This window comes from Triturus cristatus, chromosome 1_1 (assembly GCF_964204655.1).
Source record: "Triturus cristatus chromosome 1_1, aTriCri1.1, whole genome shotgun sequence".
Classification (NCBI taxonomy): Eukaryota; Metazoa; Chordata; class Amphibia; order Caudata; family Salamandridae; genus Triturus; species Triturus cristatus.
This window is the reverse complement of record NC_140579.1, coordinates 1,222,942,578-1,222,960,199: the sequence shown is the minus strand read 5'-3', so window position 1 is coordinate 1,222,960,199 and position 17,622 is coordinate 1,222,942,578. Positions and strand designations below refer to the sequence as shown.

Below are 17,622 nucleotides of genomic sequence, written 5' to 3'. Positions count from 1 at the left end.
TCACGAAAAATAATTTTCAACTTCGCAGGAAACATTAAATAAGCTTGAGCCCCCTTAACTTGAAATTGAGTGATCAACTGTCGGAGTTGCCAGCGAAGATCAACAGTATGGTGGCAGAGATCCGGCCTCACAAAAAATTCAACATCCCCCCTATTCGTTTTTATCAGGTCGAGCTAGCTTAAACACCTTCTTACGCACCAAAAAACTATTTTCTCATGCTTTTCCCACAGAGGTTTGGAAGGTGATCTATAAGCTAAACTAAGAGCATATTTTCTGTAAATTCACATTATCTTTCTCAGTCATGTGAGAATGAAGTCTGACATTCTCAGTAAATCATGTACATCCAACAGGGGCAGAGACTGTCAGTTGATTCCTTTGTGTTCTACTGCAGCTTCCCAGAGTGTTCTAAAGAACAACTAGAGCGCTAACAGTCCTACTTATGACAAACGTATTGCACACCTGAAGCCATCTTGATTGGAATAAAGAGGTAACTCTTAAAACATATAATTTAAAAAGGAACAAAATGAGGGGGTTCATTTTGCCACAGAAAGTATGATTAGTGCTGCAGAAAGAAAAATTAGGGCACATTTTGAGTGACTTCTCAAATCCTCTTCTATTTCATTAAAACATTCTGACATGCAGACTGAAACATGCACTTTCAATACCAGCAGCAGACTTCCCTGGTGAGCAGTAGCTTTACTACAGTGATCTAATGAGCAACTAGAGTGCTAACATTCTGAATTTATGGCAAATGTGTGACACATCTGAATGCCTTCTTGATGGAACCAAAGTAAAAAACTGAAAGTATTTCCTACTGAGGAGACTGCAGTAAATGAGGAAATTAGGAAACTTCATAACAAATAAATCTCCCAAGATGGCCACCAGAGACAAAAGAGCCCAAATGTAGGCCAAATATCACCCAGATGTAGCCCAAGTATAGCCCAATGACAGAATGTCCCAGAGTGCTCTAACGAACAACTAGGGCGCTAACAGTCTTACTTATGACAAAAGTATGGCACACCTGAAGCCATCTTGATTGGAATAAAGTGATAACACTTAAAACATTTAATTTACAAAGGAACAAAATGAGGGGGTTAATTTTGCCATAGAAATTATGATTAGTGCTGCAGAAAGAAAAATTAGGGCACATTTTGACTTCTCAAATCCTCTTCTATTTCATAAAAAAATTCTGACATGCAGACTGAAACATGCACTTTGAATACCAGCAGCAGTCTTCCCTGGTGAGCAGTAGCTTTACTACAGTGATCTAATGAGCAGCTAGAGTGCTAACATTCAGAATTTATGGCAAATGTGTGACACATCTGAATGCCTTCTTGATGGAACCAAAGTAAAAAACTGAAAGTATTTCCTACTGAGGAGACTGCAGTAAATGAGGAAATTAGGAAACTTCATAACAAATAAGTCTCCCAAGATGGCCACCAGAGACAAAAGAGCCCAAATGTAGGCCAAATATCACCCAGATGTAGCCCAAGTATAGCCCAATGACAGAATGTCCCAGAGTGTTCTTAAGAACAACTAGCGCGCTTACTGTCTTACTTATGACAAAAGTATGGCACACCTGAAGCCATCTTGATTGGAATAAACTGGTAACACTTAAAACATTTTATTTAAAAAGGAACACAATGAGGGGGTTCATTTTGCCATAGAAATTATGATTAGTGCTGAAGAAAGAAAAATTAGGGAACATTTTGAGTGACTTCTCAAATCCTCTTCTATTTCATTAAAAAATTCTGATATGCAGACTGAAACATGCACTTTTAATACCAGCAGCAGACTTCCGTGGTGAGCAGTAGCTTTACTACAGTGATCTAATGAGCAACTAGAGTGCTAACATTCAGAATTTATGGCAAATGTGTGACATATCTGAATACATTCTTGATGGAATTAAAGTAAAAAACTGAGCATTTCCTACTGAGGAGACTGCAGTAAATGAGGAAATTAGGAAGCTTCATAACAAATAAATCTTCCAAGATGGCCATCAGAGACAAAAGAGCCCAAATGCAGCACAAATATCATCCAGATGTAGCCCACATGTAGCCCAATGACAGAAGTGTGCAAAACACTTATTTTTTGTGTATTTGCAGTTTTATATAGTGCAGACTTGTCAGGTATTGGAGTGCTTTACATGAGCATTGGTTACATCACACAAGATCAAATTCATTTTGGTTGTAGACATGGGGAGATTAAGTGATTTGACCAGAATCACAGAATGTTGAGCTGAAGCAGAAACTCCAACCTGGTTCCCCAGTTGCAAAGTCTGCAGCTCTGGAAGTAACACCACATCCTCTCCCCTAGGTGCAACATTTAATCAAGTGGTCAACTGGACAAAAAAACATAAAGATTACAAATAATTTTAAAGTTCTTTGTCGCTATTTGAAAACTCAGAAAATATGTCCTCATTTTAGTTTTTTAGAGCACTAACCATAAATTTGATGCAAATAAGACCCTCTCATATATGTAATTTCTAAAGGAAATGCTCTAGGTATTACAGTTTTGATTACATCAAGAAGACATCAGGCGTTCCACACTTTTGTAATAAATATAGAATGTTAGCAATCTAGTTGTTCATTGTAATACTGTTGAGAGGCAGAGGCCAGGGGCTGGACTCTGAAAATTGAAGGCAGGTAGGAGAGTGCAGAGGCAACAATTTGACCACACTGGGCAGGCAGGAAGGGCAGTGGCAGCACAACAGACTATGGAGGGCAGTGGAAAGGGGGGCAGGGGCAACAAACCAACAATACAGGACTGGCAAGGGAGGCTGTGGCAATATAATAGACCATTGTGGGCAGAAGGAAGAGGCAGTGGTAGTACAACCATACATGCCAAAAGACCCGTTTCAGCCAGGAAACGTCCAATCTTTTAAAGCTCAAATGGGCTTTATTTGATCTGTCTCCTATCGACAATCTCCTTTTTTTCAATATAACTCAAAGGGGACAATCAATACCCCAGTTTTTTTTCAAAATCTCCCTCTTACCAAGTTCAAAATGTTCGCAAGTATGGTACATTGGATCATGGTAGGCAGGAGGAATTGGGGTAGGGACATGGACTCGGATAACAGAGGACAGGAGGGGCATGGAGAGGTGCACCAAACTGACCCTACAGGGCAGGCATCAGGGTTTGCAGCAGCACAATACACCACACAGGGCCTGCGGGACGGGAGTGCAGCACAAAAATCCATAGAAAGCAATAGGGAGGTATAGGAAGGTGGAATCTGACTAATGGTTGCCCCCAACTTTTTGCCTGGTATCTGAGTGGTTTTTGACTAGTCTGGCTGGGATCCCGCTATCCAGGACCCCAGCCTATCTGCTTTCTCCTTAAAACTGATGTGAGTGCCCTAGGTACAAACCAATTGGATGCTGAGGATGCCCTGACAGTTCCTTGTAGATGGTACCCTAGGTACCCAGGGCATGGGTCCCTCAGTATGCCTACCAGGGCTGCAGCACTTATTGTGCCACCCTGGGACAGCCATACAAACTGACACCACCAGACCACTACTGTAGTCTGGGTAAGGTGGTGCTAGCACCCCTTACAGGGATATAGGTACCCTGTATCCCACCCCATTACAACACATATACTCTCATAGGTCACCCCTATAGCAGGCCTTGCTAATCCTACAAGGCAGGGTGCTGAGGTATGTGTGAGGGGGGCCCCCTACCTGAGTAGGGCCTCTCTGCAACCTTCGTAAAATCATTGCTGGGTTGTTTGTAGTGTAGCCATACCATATACTCTTAACCGCATTATAAGTATATCGCGATAGCGTGATAACTTGAGAATGGCTACACAGAACCATATCGTGTTTGATGTCAAACATGTAGGAATCCTACCCCCAGTCCAGCCATGGGCATGGGGGCACGATTCCCCCCTGCTAGAGGGGCGATATGGGAAAAGCGGCAGAATTCAGACACCAATTTAAAAGTGCACACGTAGTACAAAATGGCTACTACCCGCCACCCACACGACTCTGGCTGGCTGTTGCTGGGGAAAATCCCAGCCTTGCCAGCTGGACAATAGGGCTCCTGTGGCAGGGAGGTGCTAGCATCTCCCCAGACAGGATATGTGGATTGGAACAGGGTGGGTGCACCATATGTTGCCTTTCAGAGTTGCACGTAGGCAGCTACAGTGCCTACATTCTGCATACACCGCCTGGAACCGGTTCAGGGGCATCCTGCCCATCGCCCAGGCGGGAAACACACAAAGGGGAGATGGTGTAGCCACCCTTTCCCGCCTCACCTCTCATTGGTGGACACTACTCTGGACACTCCCCTAATCTTGGGGATAAAGGTGAATAACGTGGCCCCAGAACCTCAGATTAATCTTGGACTTTACAGACTTGACCTTCGACAAGCTGCTGCCCAGCTGACTGAAGAAATCTCCCTTGGGGTAAAGGAGTTACCCCCCTGCTTGGCAGGCACCTGAAACACTGCAAGTGACCCGGTTGGAACTTCGCTGCTCCTATGGACTTTATCAACTCCCAGCAACCTTGAGGTGGGTTTCCTAAGCATCCCAGAGGCCAGTGAGCATGCACAGCAAGTCTGAGCAACGTGGATCGCGTGGGTGCTGAGATTCCCAATACCCCAGGACACCGGCCACCTCTTGCATAGCACACGACCCTGACCAGTGGGGAAGTTGTCCTTTGGCCCATTTTTGAGCCAACCACGAAGCAGCATTTGTGCCAAAGATCAGCGTCCTAGCCCCCTCCGGTGGCCCGTGGGCTCCCTTTTACGCACTTCATTTTGCTGCCTTCTGCGGTCCCTTGTCTCTCGACTTGTGGGCCCGAGCGGAGGACAATCTCGACTTCCAAGAGTTCCCCTAGTTGCTCCAGGCCTGCTCTACAGTCTCTCCAAAGGAGACCTCTCACAAACCTCGTGGGTCTGCACCAGTAGCTAATTTGTTTATCTTGCGTGGGTTGCGGTTGCCAAGACTTAGTGGATCCAATCCGGACACTAACACCGCAGCGACCCTCATCCAACATGGGACAGTCGTCCTCCAGAAGCTGGCTTTCCTTGACGCCTCCTGGAGCCCATGGCTGCAGATCCAAGCTACACCTCTTTCCACTTGAAGCACCCGACTTTGAAGGGCTCTTTCCTTTGAGCTCCCTGGTCACTGTGCCGTGACCCAGACTCTGTCCCCTCTGCTTTCAGGTTCTTCTCTACAAGATCTACAACTTCAATCTTCACAGCATCATCAACGCTTTTGGCTAGCAGCAGTTTTGTACATTTTCCCATTGAAAATCAGCCCGCGACCCGACATCGAAAACGACCTATGCACCCGGCTTCCCTGGGGCAGGTAACAGTGGTACCTCGGTATTCTCGTGGTAGTGGGCTCCTCAAAAGCTTAACTCTAAGTTTTTAACTTTGAACTCCTGCTAGAAGTGACTTTAATCTGTTTAAATCAAACCGCGACATTCTCAATAGGCTTTAATAGAGATCCCGATAGCAGCTATTTCCACTGCACGCGCCTCCCGTGGGTCCCCTTCCTCATAACCTGGGGTGGATTCTTAAGGGGCCAGCGATCCTAAATGCCCTAGGCATTGTCTGTAGAATTGTCGTGGTTCTTATACCACTTTTTTAATATATGGTTTGGTCCCCCCCTGGGGCCCTATGATTCCAGTGCTATTTATTGTATCTATCAATGCTTGTTTGAATTGTAACTTTGCCTCAGCCTCATAAAGAGACTTGTGGGATTCTGTTTAGAATAAATACATATATTTTATATATATACCTGTGTGGGCTACTCTTTCATTTGGTCATTCAAGAGGTTATCTATGGTAAAACAATAAGCTTAACACTCCTTCAAGACTTAGCCCGAAGGCTGCTCTCCACAGCTACCACTAGGATAGCTTTCTTTAAAGGTTGTGTTAAACCTATCATCAATAATTGGTCTGGTGCAAGGTGTCCCCTATAAATAGGAGACAGCATATGCCAGGCCAACTTCTCACAGGAGGGGACAGGACCATGGACATGGACAACAGAGAACAGAGGGGAAAGAGGCAATGGTAGCTAGCTGACCATAATGGACAGACAGGAGAGAAAGCTGCAGCATAAGAGACCATAAAGGGCAGGAGGGACGGACCAGGGGCATTACAATGGAACAGACAAGGCAGGAGGGAGGGAATAGGGGTCTGCACATGGAAACAGAGGGCTGGGGGCAAGGGGGCAGGGCAGGAGCAGCAAGATGACCATGGAGGTCAGGCAGGATGGGCATAGAAACAAGACACGCCATGGAGAGCAACAGTGAGACTATGATGGCATACACACAGACCATGGAGGGAAGGTGAAAGGGGGTCAGGGGCAGCTAGTTGACCACACAGGGAAGGTGGGAGGGGCTGTGGCAGCACAGACGACCATGCATGGCAAGCGGGAGGGTTAGTGGCAGCACAATGGCTATGATGGGCAAGAAGGAGGGTGCAGGGGCATGCACAAAGGACCATGGAGGATAGAAGGGAGGGTCGGGACCTAGGCACAGACAAGAGAGTTCAGGGGAAGGGGCCTCACAACAGACCGCGCGGGGCAGGCAGGAGGAGCAGTTGCAGCACAACAGACCAGGGAGGGCAGAAGGGTGTGGCAGTAAACTGGACCATGGAGGACAGGAGGATGGGGATAGGGGCATGGCATGTGGACAGGCACGGTGGAGGTGGCAGGGACAGGTTACAGTCATCTGACAATGCTAGGCAGGTGGAAGGGGAGTGGCAGCTCCACAGAACACTGAACACTCAGAGTAGATAGGAGTGGCAGGTTCATGGAACATGGTGGGCAAAAAGGATGGAGCAGGGGCATGCACAAAGACATCGGAGGGCAAGGGGAAGGAGAATAGGGGCAGCAAGCTAAGCACAGAGGCTAAGCAGGAGGTCAATGATGGAGCATAGAATTGGGCAATGGAGGGCAGGAGGAGTGGACTGGTACATCATGCTAAATGGAGGGCAGTGGCAGCACATCAGACCATGCATGGCAGGAGGGAGGAGGCTAGTCCATGGATTCAGACAACAGAGGATAGGGAGGAGGTGGATGGGGCAGCAAGCTAACTGTTCAGAGAAGGTGGGTATTAGGAACTTTATTGTTTTTAAAATGTGTGTCTGTGCAAACTACTTAAAATATGAACAAGTATGCAGCATAATCTCACTTTTATTCAGGAAGAAGAGGACGTTTGTGACTGTGACTCCGGGCTCACTTGGCAGAAACACCCCCTGACCCTCCACCCTCCATCACAAAATGTAATGCCCGTGAAAACGGTAGGTGAACGCAGTGTTATATAGAACATAGATATAGTGTATGGTATAAACTATGCACCAAAAAGTGTGATATAAAATGAACCGGGGCGTGAAATATAATATGCAATACATTGTGCGCAATGACAGATTCATTGGAGAGCGCAAGATAGCACAGGCAATAGCGCGTGCTATGCGATATGCGCCTTGGAGTGTAATATGCACAGGGCAGTGTTGTATAACCTAACTAGTCCCTAAAGTTGTAATATAAAATATGTGCTGGGAAGTGTAACGTTGCATATGCACTGTGACAAAGATATGGATCTCAGATTGTAATATGTATGGCATAGCGCTGTGCGTTATAACATAGGCATCGAGGAAGGCACGTTATGTGGGGCAATATAACCCGTGCGAAGGCAAGTGTGGCATGACATATTCACGGGGTGGTGTGACAGTGCACATGTGCTAGAGAGTGTCATAGCATACGCACTAGCTGGTGGAATACAACACAGAGGTGTGTGGCACTCGGCGGGCACTGGTGGGTGTAACACAGCATTGGGCTCAGCCAGGAATGCGCTGTGACTCTCAGGTGAGGTTTGTCTCCTTTCCAGAGAGTAAAATAAAAAGTATTACACATCCGGCGGTGGATGTGTGTTTTATTAACCGTGAGGGGATTTCTTGCATAGTTTTTGTCAAATTTTTGTCGAATCCCCTTTGAATGGCTTGGTGTGCGTGTGTATTAAATGTGCCCGTCAATAGCTACCCATGTTTGTATAAATAAACGACAAGGGTGTCTACTTGGAGAGAACCCACCAATGGGGGCGCCAGGATTAGGCACGGTAGGGCGTCAGACACGTCAGAGCTTCACTAGCGGTGTAAATACATTCCACGTGGATTCATTGTATGTATAGTCGCCTTTTAATGAATATCACGCAAATCGTCATGGTGATAGGTACATACGGTTTGTCCAGCATGTCCTAGGTGTTTCTATAAATATATATATTTTTTTTAAATAATAAAAAAACAAAGGCCGGCCCCGGGGGATGGGGTCCCTGAGGCCTTTAGTGGCCTGAGGAGGGGGGCAACGTAGCCCCCCTCCTAAAGAATTTAAAAAAATAAAGGACATGCCCCGGGCGTTGGGGTCCCCAGGGCCGATTAAGGCCTTGGGAGGGGGGCCACGCGGCCCCCTTCCAAAAAAAAAATTTCAAAAAAATTAATTAGGGGGCAGGCCCTGGGGGATGGGATCCCCAGGGCCAATAAATTAGAAAAAGAAGGGGGGCCACACAGCCCTCCTTCTTAAAAAAATAAATAAAAGACCGGCATCACGCCGGAGGCCACGCCCCCTCCTTACAGCAATCTGCAAACGCGCCCCCCGGCCAGTTGTAATTTGGGGAATTAATTCCCCTTCAATACTGAGGGTCCCTGAGGGCCAACTAGCCCAACAGGTATCTCCAGTATGTGCCAGGGAGCTGCGTTGCAGACAGGTGTTCTGAGGCCACGGCCCTTTTTACACCTCTCTGCAACGCAGCTCTGTGGCGCTTACTGGAGGTACCTAGTGGGCTAGTTTGACCCTAGGGAGCCTTAGGATTCAAGGGGACTTAATCTCTCAACTCAGAACGGCCACAGGGCGCGTTTACACAGTGGTGAAGGGAGGGGACGGGGCCTGAGGTGACGTGTGCAAACACGCCCTGTGGCGCGTTTTAAGTTAGGGAAATAAATCCCTTTCAATCCTGAAGGGACCCTGGGGGCCAACTAGCCCACCAGATGCTTCCAGTAAGCGCCACTGCTCTGCGTTGCAGAGAGGTGGTGCAGGCCGTGCCCCTTTTTATACCTCTCTGCAATGGCGCTTACTGGACATACCTAGTGGGCTATTTTGCCCCTAGGGACCTTCAGGATTCAAGGGGACTTAATCTCCCAACTCAGAACGGCCACAGGGCGTGTTTACACAGTGGGGAAGGGAGGGGACGGAGCCTGAGGTGACGTGTGCAAACACACCCTGTGGCGCGTTTTAAGAGGTAGGTTTAATCCCCCTGCCCTATTATATACTTGGGGCTTACAGAGGAGGTCATGCTAATCACAGGGGGACCCCAACACATAGTGTTCCCTAGAGTATGTAGGTGTTTTCACTGTATTCTGAGTGTCTTTTAACATAGCACTGGCTCTAGGACTGGTTAGTCAGACTCCGTTACCACCAGTATCCGTCTGAAAAAGTTGAGGGTACAGGATGATGTTGCAACAAGGCTTCTTTCTGCTCTTCTGTTTGTTCTTTCTGCACGTTATCCTTCTTCCTGCACTTTTCTTCGTCTTTGAGGACTTCTGTTGCTTCTTTCTGCATTTCTTTTTTTTCTTTCTGTGTGTTTTCTCTTCTTTCTTCACATGTCCTATCTCTGTAGGCATAGTTAGAAATTTGCATTTAAAAAACCTTTGAAATTCACTGAAAAAACCATAGGTTTCAGGCACGTTATAGTTAGGAATTAACATTTAAAAAAACGTAGAAATTCACTGAAAAAACCATAGGTTTCACGGGCGTTATAGTTAGCTGGACTTTTCACTCGTACAAAACCATTGAAATTCCCCCGTTATAGTTAGTTCAGCTAACTATAACTCGCGCGCCCGCAATGCACTGCTGATGACGTCACATATTACATCACTCATGACATGGTCAGTGACATCACTCATGACATCACTGATGACATCTCAAATGACATCACTCATGACATCACTGATGACATCATCCTTGTGATAGAGTGGCAGACCTCCTCGCACCCTAATATAACCTTTGATACACACATTCAAAAATAGAAACTAACATTTTCAAAACAATGGACATACCAATACCAGTTACAACAACCTATTCAGTAATTCTAAGATCCAAATACACATCCACTCATTCACCAACAGTCCTATACAGTCACTCATACATGTACTCACTCATCATATGTACTCATACACCTATACATCCTGTTACACAACGCCACTCATCCATAGAGTTACTCACACACATAGTCACTCATGCTAATAAAGAATCAAACATCCATTTACTTGCATATACAGTTATACACACACCACCACACTTACTTCTACAGAAACTTACACATACTTAGTCTTTTAAACAATCACTTATAGAAACACATACTTATTCATACAGGGATTCTTCCAATCTCTCACTCTCACATTTACTCACTTATATACACCAATAGTCACATATACTAGTTTAAAACATATGTAGTTACTCATAAAGACACTATTGAGACAGTCATTCACTCACTAACACACCCATGCACACACTCATCCACCCATACAGTCCTGCACACATTCTGTCTTCAACACATACAAACAGTGAGTCATTCATTCACGCACCTATGCACTACGTAATACCCCCCACCGAACCATTCAGACACTCAGACACTCATACTGATACTCAAAAAAACAACTAATAACCTATATAGACACGCATGTAGCTACTCACCAACCCATGCAGCCACTTATACACAAAGTGAGAGACTGATACAGATATTTACATATTTAAACATTACTCACTAAGCCATGTATTCACTAAGATACACTTAATCAGTCAGTTATACAATGAATTTTTCAAAAACAAACCATCCATTTAGACACTTATATACCCATTTATTCTTCCATCGACCTTGAGATATACATATATAAAACATATTTCATTTTCAGAAAAACACACATTCACTGGATGATGTCATCAGTGATGTCACTGACCATGTCATGATTGATGTAATATGTGACGTCATCAGCAGTGCATTGTGGGCGCGCGAGTTATAGTTAGCTGAACTAACTATAACGGGGGAATTTCAATGGTTTTGTACGAGCAAAAAGCCCAGCTAAATATAACGTCCCTGAAACCTATGGTTTTTTCAGTGAATTTCTAAAGTTTTTTAAATGCTAATTCCTAACTATAACGTGCCTGAAACCCATGGTTTTTTCAGTGAATATATAGATAGATAGATATCTATATACACACACACATATACTGCAGTGGACATGAGAATGCCAAAAACATTACTGCTGCATTGCGATGCAGCCATAGATGGAAAAACAGTTCTCTTTTTACAGCAGTAAACAGGAAGCAGGAAGTGCTGTCATGCCATATGTTTGCAGAGCCATTTTAGATTGGGCTAGTCTCTCCCCAGATTCATTATTTTGGCCATCTTTGCTGGGCTGTATGAAGAAAGGAAAATCCTGATCTGGCCCTCTGTAACAAAGAAGGGATGTGTGAGGGCTCGTGAGTCCTCAAAAAGGACCCACATATCCTCTGAACCTGATATGTTTTACTTGCACTTCTCTGAGTTTCCTACAAGGGTGCTCGAGAAAGACCTTCCTGCAAGGCCACCCCCAAAAAGCTGTGCCACATTTCAATCATAGAAGAACATTGCTAATCCCACCAGACCTCCTGCAGCCAACCAGAGAGACATCTATTACTCTCCAGCCCTAACTGAAGAGTGAAGCAAGACAGGGCGTCCTCCCAGCCAAGATGGAGAGTCTAGCGGATGTCATAGACAGATGGCGCGGAGGCTGAACTACAGCAGCAGGGTTTAGGGAGCGCTGCTCATGAGCAGGATCAAGCGAAGTACAAAAGAGCTGTCGACACAGTTTTGGCTCTGGGTATCAGAGTATTTGGGCGGGTGGATTGTTGCTGGCCCTGCTTACCCGTACAGAGAAACAGATGGAGTGTATTGACCCCTAGTCATAAGGACTCGAACTAGTTTAGGGTTGTAGAACACAAGATATCAGGACAAAGGCCCTGGTTCCTGAATCACATTGTATGTCAGGATTTGGAACAAATTAGGTGACCCTCCCCTATGACCTCTCTATACTGGTAGGAAGTATATCTATTTTTTCCTCTCTTGTGCCCGCTCTCCTTTTCCCTGGATATGTGTATTCCATCTTTGAATGGAAAGCATAGATTTGATATAGGTTGGATTTACGCTGATCTGACAGAGAAACAGGATCTGTTTCCCCAATGAAATTGTAGCGAGAGAATGCTGGTCTGTTGGCTTAGTGGACCAGTGTGTTCCACTGTAAGGCCTGTGTTTGACCTCATGGTCACAGATTCAAATTCTGACGGGCGCACTCAGCCTTTCGTCCTTCTGAGGTCAATAAAATTAGTACCATTGACTTGGGTAACAATAAACGTATGTTATTTAGCACCAATATACACTTCTGGGTGAACATGTGCTTTACCAATACATATGTTATGTAAATGCTGATGTGGTATAAGGTATTGAAGATTGTGTTTCCAACGTTTGCCTTTGAATTCTTTTGGGACTACAATCACTACCTGTACCAGGAGATCCCCAGACCTCATGCCCTGCTCCTCCTTGGAAGACTTCTGTGAAATGTCAAGTAGGATTGAGGCAATGCTGCCCTGATTAAAGTAAGACATTGCAGAGACCAGCCAGCCATTCTAGCAATGATCCATCAGAAGACAAGACTCGCCCTGCCCGCTCCTAACCATCATGAGGCACAGCGTTTCTAGTGTACCCATGCCCGCTCCTAATCATTATGAGGTACCGTGTTTCTAATGTACCGCTGCCCCCTCCTAACCATCACGAGGCACAGCATTTTAATATACCCCTGCCTGCTCCTAACCATCATTAGGCACAGTGTTTCAAATGTACCACTGCCCTGCCTTGACCTCCATGCAGGTTAGAGTGGGATTATTTATCAAAAGCGTGAAGTCTAGGGGCGTGGGTAGATTTCTCAAGTGCTTGTGCAGGATCAAGCCTTCGTGTCACTGGGTCCTGGGCTTGCTGGTCACCCTCTCATTTTGTGAGGTTTATAAACTGGGGAAGTGCCCCAAGGCAGCTACAGGTTTCCTCGTGAAAAGCCACAATTGAAATAAAGGTGTTGGTCGGTGGCCAACCCTGAATGACCCTTTTACATTTGTAAGAACTCCAGGCGCTAACTTCGATGCGTTCCATTGCTGGCTTTTGGGGTTTGTGTGTTGAACTGTCTGTGGTTAATACTTACCCAAAGAGTGCCTGGATGGCTGTCAGCATCTTAAAGGTTCCAAGCAGGGAGACTAGGTTATGTCAAGCACATTATTTAGGACTCATGAAAATGTCAAGTGAAGACTCTTAGGTGTACCCAGTCACTTTGCCACTATATGGATAAAATGGTGACCCTTTTCCACTCTCAGCATTCAGCTGCTACATTAATTCGCATTTAAATCACCTCCTTTTGTGATGTTTATGCACCATTTTCAGTTTTTTAAAGATACCGTAACATTATAAAGTAAATGTATGGGCCGCTTCACACTTTCTAAGCAATGGTCAATGCAGTCCCCCCAGTTGTCAGAGTCCCCCGGTAATAGAAGTGGTTCTGTGTAAATCATCTCCCCATGCTCTATCACTGGACTCCGGATGGAAGCACATTACCCAGCCAAACTCTGATGAATGCATAGAACCAAAAAAAAAGGGACGGGGGTTATTACATATTACTGACCACGCTCACTTGTACATGATAGAGTGCCACATTTACAAGAAATTATGAACTCCATCAGTGCCTTGGTCAGATCTCCATTCCTGGCCGGTTTTTGTCCGGCCTAGGTCTGAAGCAAAAAATGAAGGGCAAACCATCTTTATACCATCAGGATTGAAGTAGAGCACAATAGAGATGGGGCAGGGGAGGAATCTGTACTCCCCATGAGTTTGACATCAATAGAAGAAAACATAATTGGGTAACTGATGGATAGACCCATCTCTGGGTGCATGTCTTCCCGTAGAGCAGATCCTCTTGCGGAAGAGTTTCTCTGCCCAGTTGCTGTGGCCTTATGGAAAAGAGGTGGAGGTAATGATGGAGCTTTGGAATCCTGCTGTCATCTCGCTCGAGTCCTGCAGAGTAATTGGCACATGCTCTGTTAAGAAAGCAAGTGAAGAAACATTTCCAATTTTTTAAAAAGATGTCTATATTTTTCTTATCAGAAAAGGGTTAAATCAGTATAGAGTTTGTGTTACTTCATCACATTGCTGAGTGGTTAGTATGGTACTAAGCAGCTGATTTTCTCCGTATGGAACAGAGACTACTCAGACTTAGGAGAGATCAGTTGTCAGAGGCCATTCATGATAACATCCTTTACAGCACCATCTTCCTGGAAAAGTATCTTGAATCTACTGGCGTTCCCAGGGAATCTGACATGCTGGCTGTACACAGACAGAGGTTAGTTAATTATGTGGGTGGTTGGTTAAAGGCAGATACATGACAGTAACTATTAGCATGGGAATAGAACAGAGAAGGTTATCTGAGGCTTTGGCTATGCTCTGATTACCCACTAACACACTTTTCTTTTTTTAGAGTCCTACTCCTCGTCTGGAAAAGGTGAACATGTGAAAACCTTTAGCTGCTAACAAATGCCAACCTTCCAGGAGTTTGTCTTCTACACATGAAAAACCACAAGCAAATGCAAACTTCTTACATCACTCTGGATGCTTCTTCGGAGTTCCAAAGCTAAAGCAAGAACGACTAGGAGCAGTAACCATGGAGGAGCTGTTACAGAGCTTTTTGAAAAGTGACTGGAGGGGCAGACCTGACTAAAATGATGTGATGAAAGTGATTATGATTCCGATACTTTTACCTCTTGTACTACTTCGTAGTTTGTACAATTCTCTATGAGTCTCCTCTGTGAACCTGAATAGGATGGGTGATGGGCCCGTGAAGAGACGAGCTGTGAGGTTCTCAATCAAGCTTTTATGGAGCCCTCACTTCCCACCCAAGGGATGTGGAACTCCTCTAGACCTGCAAGATCCTACCAAAAGCCTCCAAGTTCTATGCACTCCAACTCCACCCTGGGGGCCGGGGAACGGGATGTGGCATCCGAGTTAGTTGGCCTCTTCTTCATGCTCCTGGTTGACCTGGTGGCCATTGCTGGCAACGTAGCAGTTATGGCAGTCATCATCAGGACCCCAGCGCTGAGGAAGTTTGTTTTTGTTTTCCATCTCTGTCTGGTGGACCTCTTGGCTGCCTTGACCCTCATGCCGATTGCCATGCTATCCACCTGCAACCTTTTTGACAACACCATACTTGGGGATGCCATGTGCAGGGTGTATCTCTTCCTGAGTGTTTGCTTCATCAGCATGTCCATCCTGTCTATCTCGGCAATTAACATTGAACGATACTACTATGTGGTCCATCCGATGAGGTACGAGGTCAAGATGACAGTGGGTCTAGTAGTGTCTGTCTTAGTTGGCGTGTGGATTAAATCTGTTATCATGTCTCTGATCCCCATTCTGACTTTCAGTTCCCAAGAACTCCTCATTGCCTCAGCTGAGCATGAAGGCCGCCACCACTGCTCTCTGCAGTGGAGCAGGAGCACTTCATGCAAGAGCTTCATCATTTTCTTCTCTGTTTTCTACTTCCTTCTTCCCATCATGATCATATTTGTTGTCTACTGCAACATGTTTAAAGTAGCTAGAGTGGCTGCCCTACATCACGGGCCACTGCCTACATGGATGGACACCCCACGCCAAAGGTCTGAGTCTCTGAATAGCAGGTCTACTATGGTGACCAACTCAGGGGCTCCGAGGACTACTCCTCAGAGGATGTTTGGTGGTGGGAAGGCAGCCGTCATCCTTGTAGCTGTGGGTGGACAATTCCTCTTCTGCTGGATGCCATATTTTTCATTCCATCTTTACTCTGCACTGAGCTCTCAGTCCTTTCGTGGAGGACAGGTGGAGGTGGTGGTGACGTGGATTGGGTATCTGTGCTTCACTTCCAACCCCTTCTTTTATGGTTGCTTAAACCGACAGATTCGTGGAGAACTTAGCAAGCACCTACGCTGCTTCTTCAAGAGGACACCAGAGGAAGACCTAAGGTTGCCTAGCCAGGATGGCTCCATCGAGGAGAACTTCCTTCAGTTCCTCCAAGGTACGGGCTGTGACAGTGACACCAGGAATGTTCACACAAACCCTAGCCCAAAGAGGGATCACCCTATCATTCACTTCCGAATCCCTGGGCAGATTGCAGAAGAAACATCTGAGTTTCTTGACCACCAGATGAATAACAACATAACTGCCACCCAGAACTTTGTACGGACGGTGTGCTCCCCAAAAACTGAACGGTGACAATCTTTGCACTCGACAATCTCATAGACTGATGTGTGATAATGCTGAAGGCAGCAGTGATGCTGTTCAACTCTTTCCTTAGGAATCTCTATCTTGACCATAATACAGTATTTGTCCCACATATGAGGGAAACGTCTCTTTCTTATTCTCTGCTTCACATATTTGTTTAGAATAATGATGTCTCTGATGCTCCTTGAGATGGTGAGAAGTCTCTGAGTGAGGTTCAGCATTGTGGAAGAGGTTGAAAAGCCCTTCAGTGAGGATTAGCATTCTGTAGGAGACTGAAAGGGCCTTAGGTAAAAGTCAACCTTCTGAGAAAGTTGGGGAAAGTCCTCAGTGAGGGGAGAGACTGGAAAGGACTGGGTGAAGGTCAGGTTTCTCGGAAAGTTAAAGAAAGAGCTCTGTCAGGGAGGTCTAGAGGCTAGGGAGAATCTAGAAGGGCCCCATTTGAGGCCTGACACCCTAGGCGAGTAAACCAAAGGCAATTGGTGAGGGCTAACCTCTTAGTAGAAGTGAGAAAAACCAGGGGTGGGGCAATTCTAATCAGAAAGTGAGTCTTCACGAGTAAATCTTGGAAGGGTCTCCATGATGACTGGCATCATGGTGTAGTAATGGAAGTCTAATTGTCAATGAGCTTTGTTCGGGGAGACTTAGAACATTGACTGTGAGTGATGGCATCCTGGAAGAGTCAGGATGTCAGACAACAATATGACAGAGTCAGGAAAGGCCCTCACTCAGGACCAAACTCCTAAGCAAGTCAGGGAATGTCCTCAGTAATGGACAGACTGCTAGGAGAGTCAAGGGAGTCCATTTGTAACAGCAAACCTTGAAGGAAAGTCTGCAACGGCAATACTTGAAGCCTGAGAGGTCAGAGCCAACCTTCTATAAGTCTCATGGAAAGCCATCATTAAGGCCAAACTCCTGCAACATTTCAGTAAGTATATTATTGTGAACCACTGTCTGGGAGATGCAGGATGGCTCTTGGTCTGTTATCCAAAGAGAAGTGGGGAAAACTCATAGCAAGGCCCAGCATACTGAGAGAGGACACACAGATGTGGGTTAGATCAAACACTGTGGGATTGATATATAGATGATTATACTTCATATACTTTCTTGGCACAATGGAAGAATTCAAGAGAGGCACTAGTGATGTAATTGTTAAGAGACAGGCTAGAGCAAGCATTGGGTGCAGTCCAATCTGATGAGAGGGCTCAGAAAGGACCTGGTGAAGTACAGCCTCCTGGGAGAAGCAGGGAGCACAGTAAGTAAGGACAATATCTTAAAAAAAAGTAACGTTCTGTGAGA

At 45.6% G+C, this 17,622-nt stretch overlaps 1 protein-coding gene across 2 annotated transcripts in view; it reads left to right on the top strand.

The window, feature by feature from the left end:
* LOC146871862 (G protein-coupled receptor 61-like) overlaps window positions 1-17,361 on the top strand; it is a 178,033-nt gene extending 160,672 nt beyond the window's left edge. For both annotated transcript variants that reach the window (XM_085652030.1, XM_085652038.1), the window contains exon 2: window positions 14,552-17,361. In XM_085652030.1, the coding sequence (XP_085508156.1) occupies window positions 14,947-16,317 (1,371 nt within the window). In that variant the 5' untranslated portion in view covers window positions 14,552-14,946 and the 3' untranslated portion in view covers window positions 16,318-17,361. The remainder of the gene's footprint in view (window positions 1-14,551) is intronic.
* The last annotated feature ends 261 nt before the right edge of the window (window positions 17,362-17,622 follow it).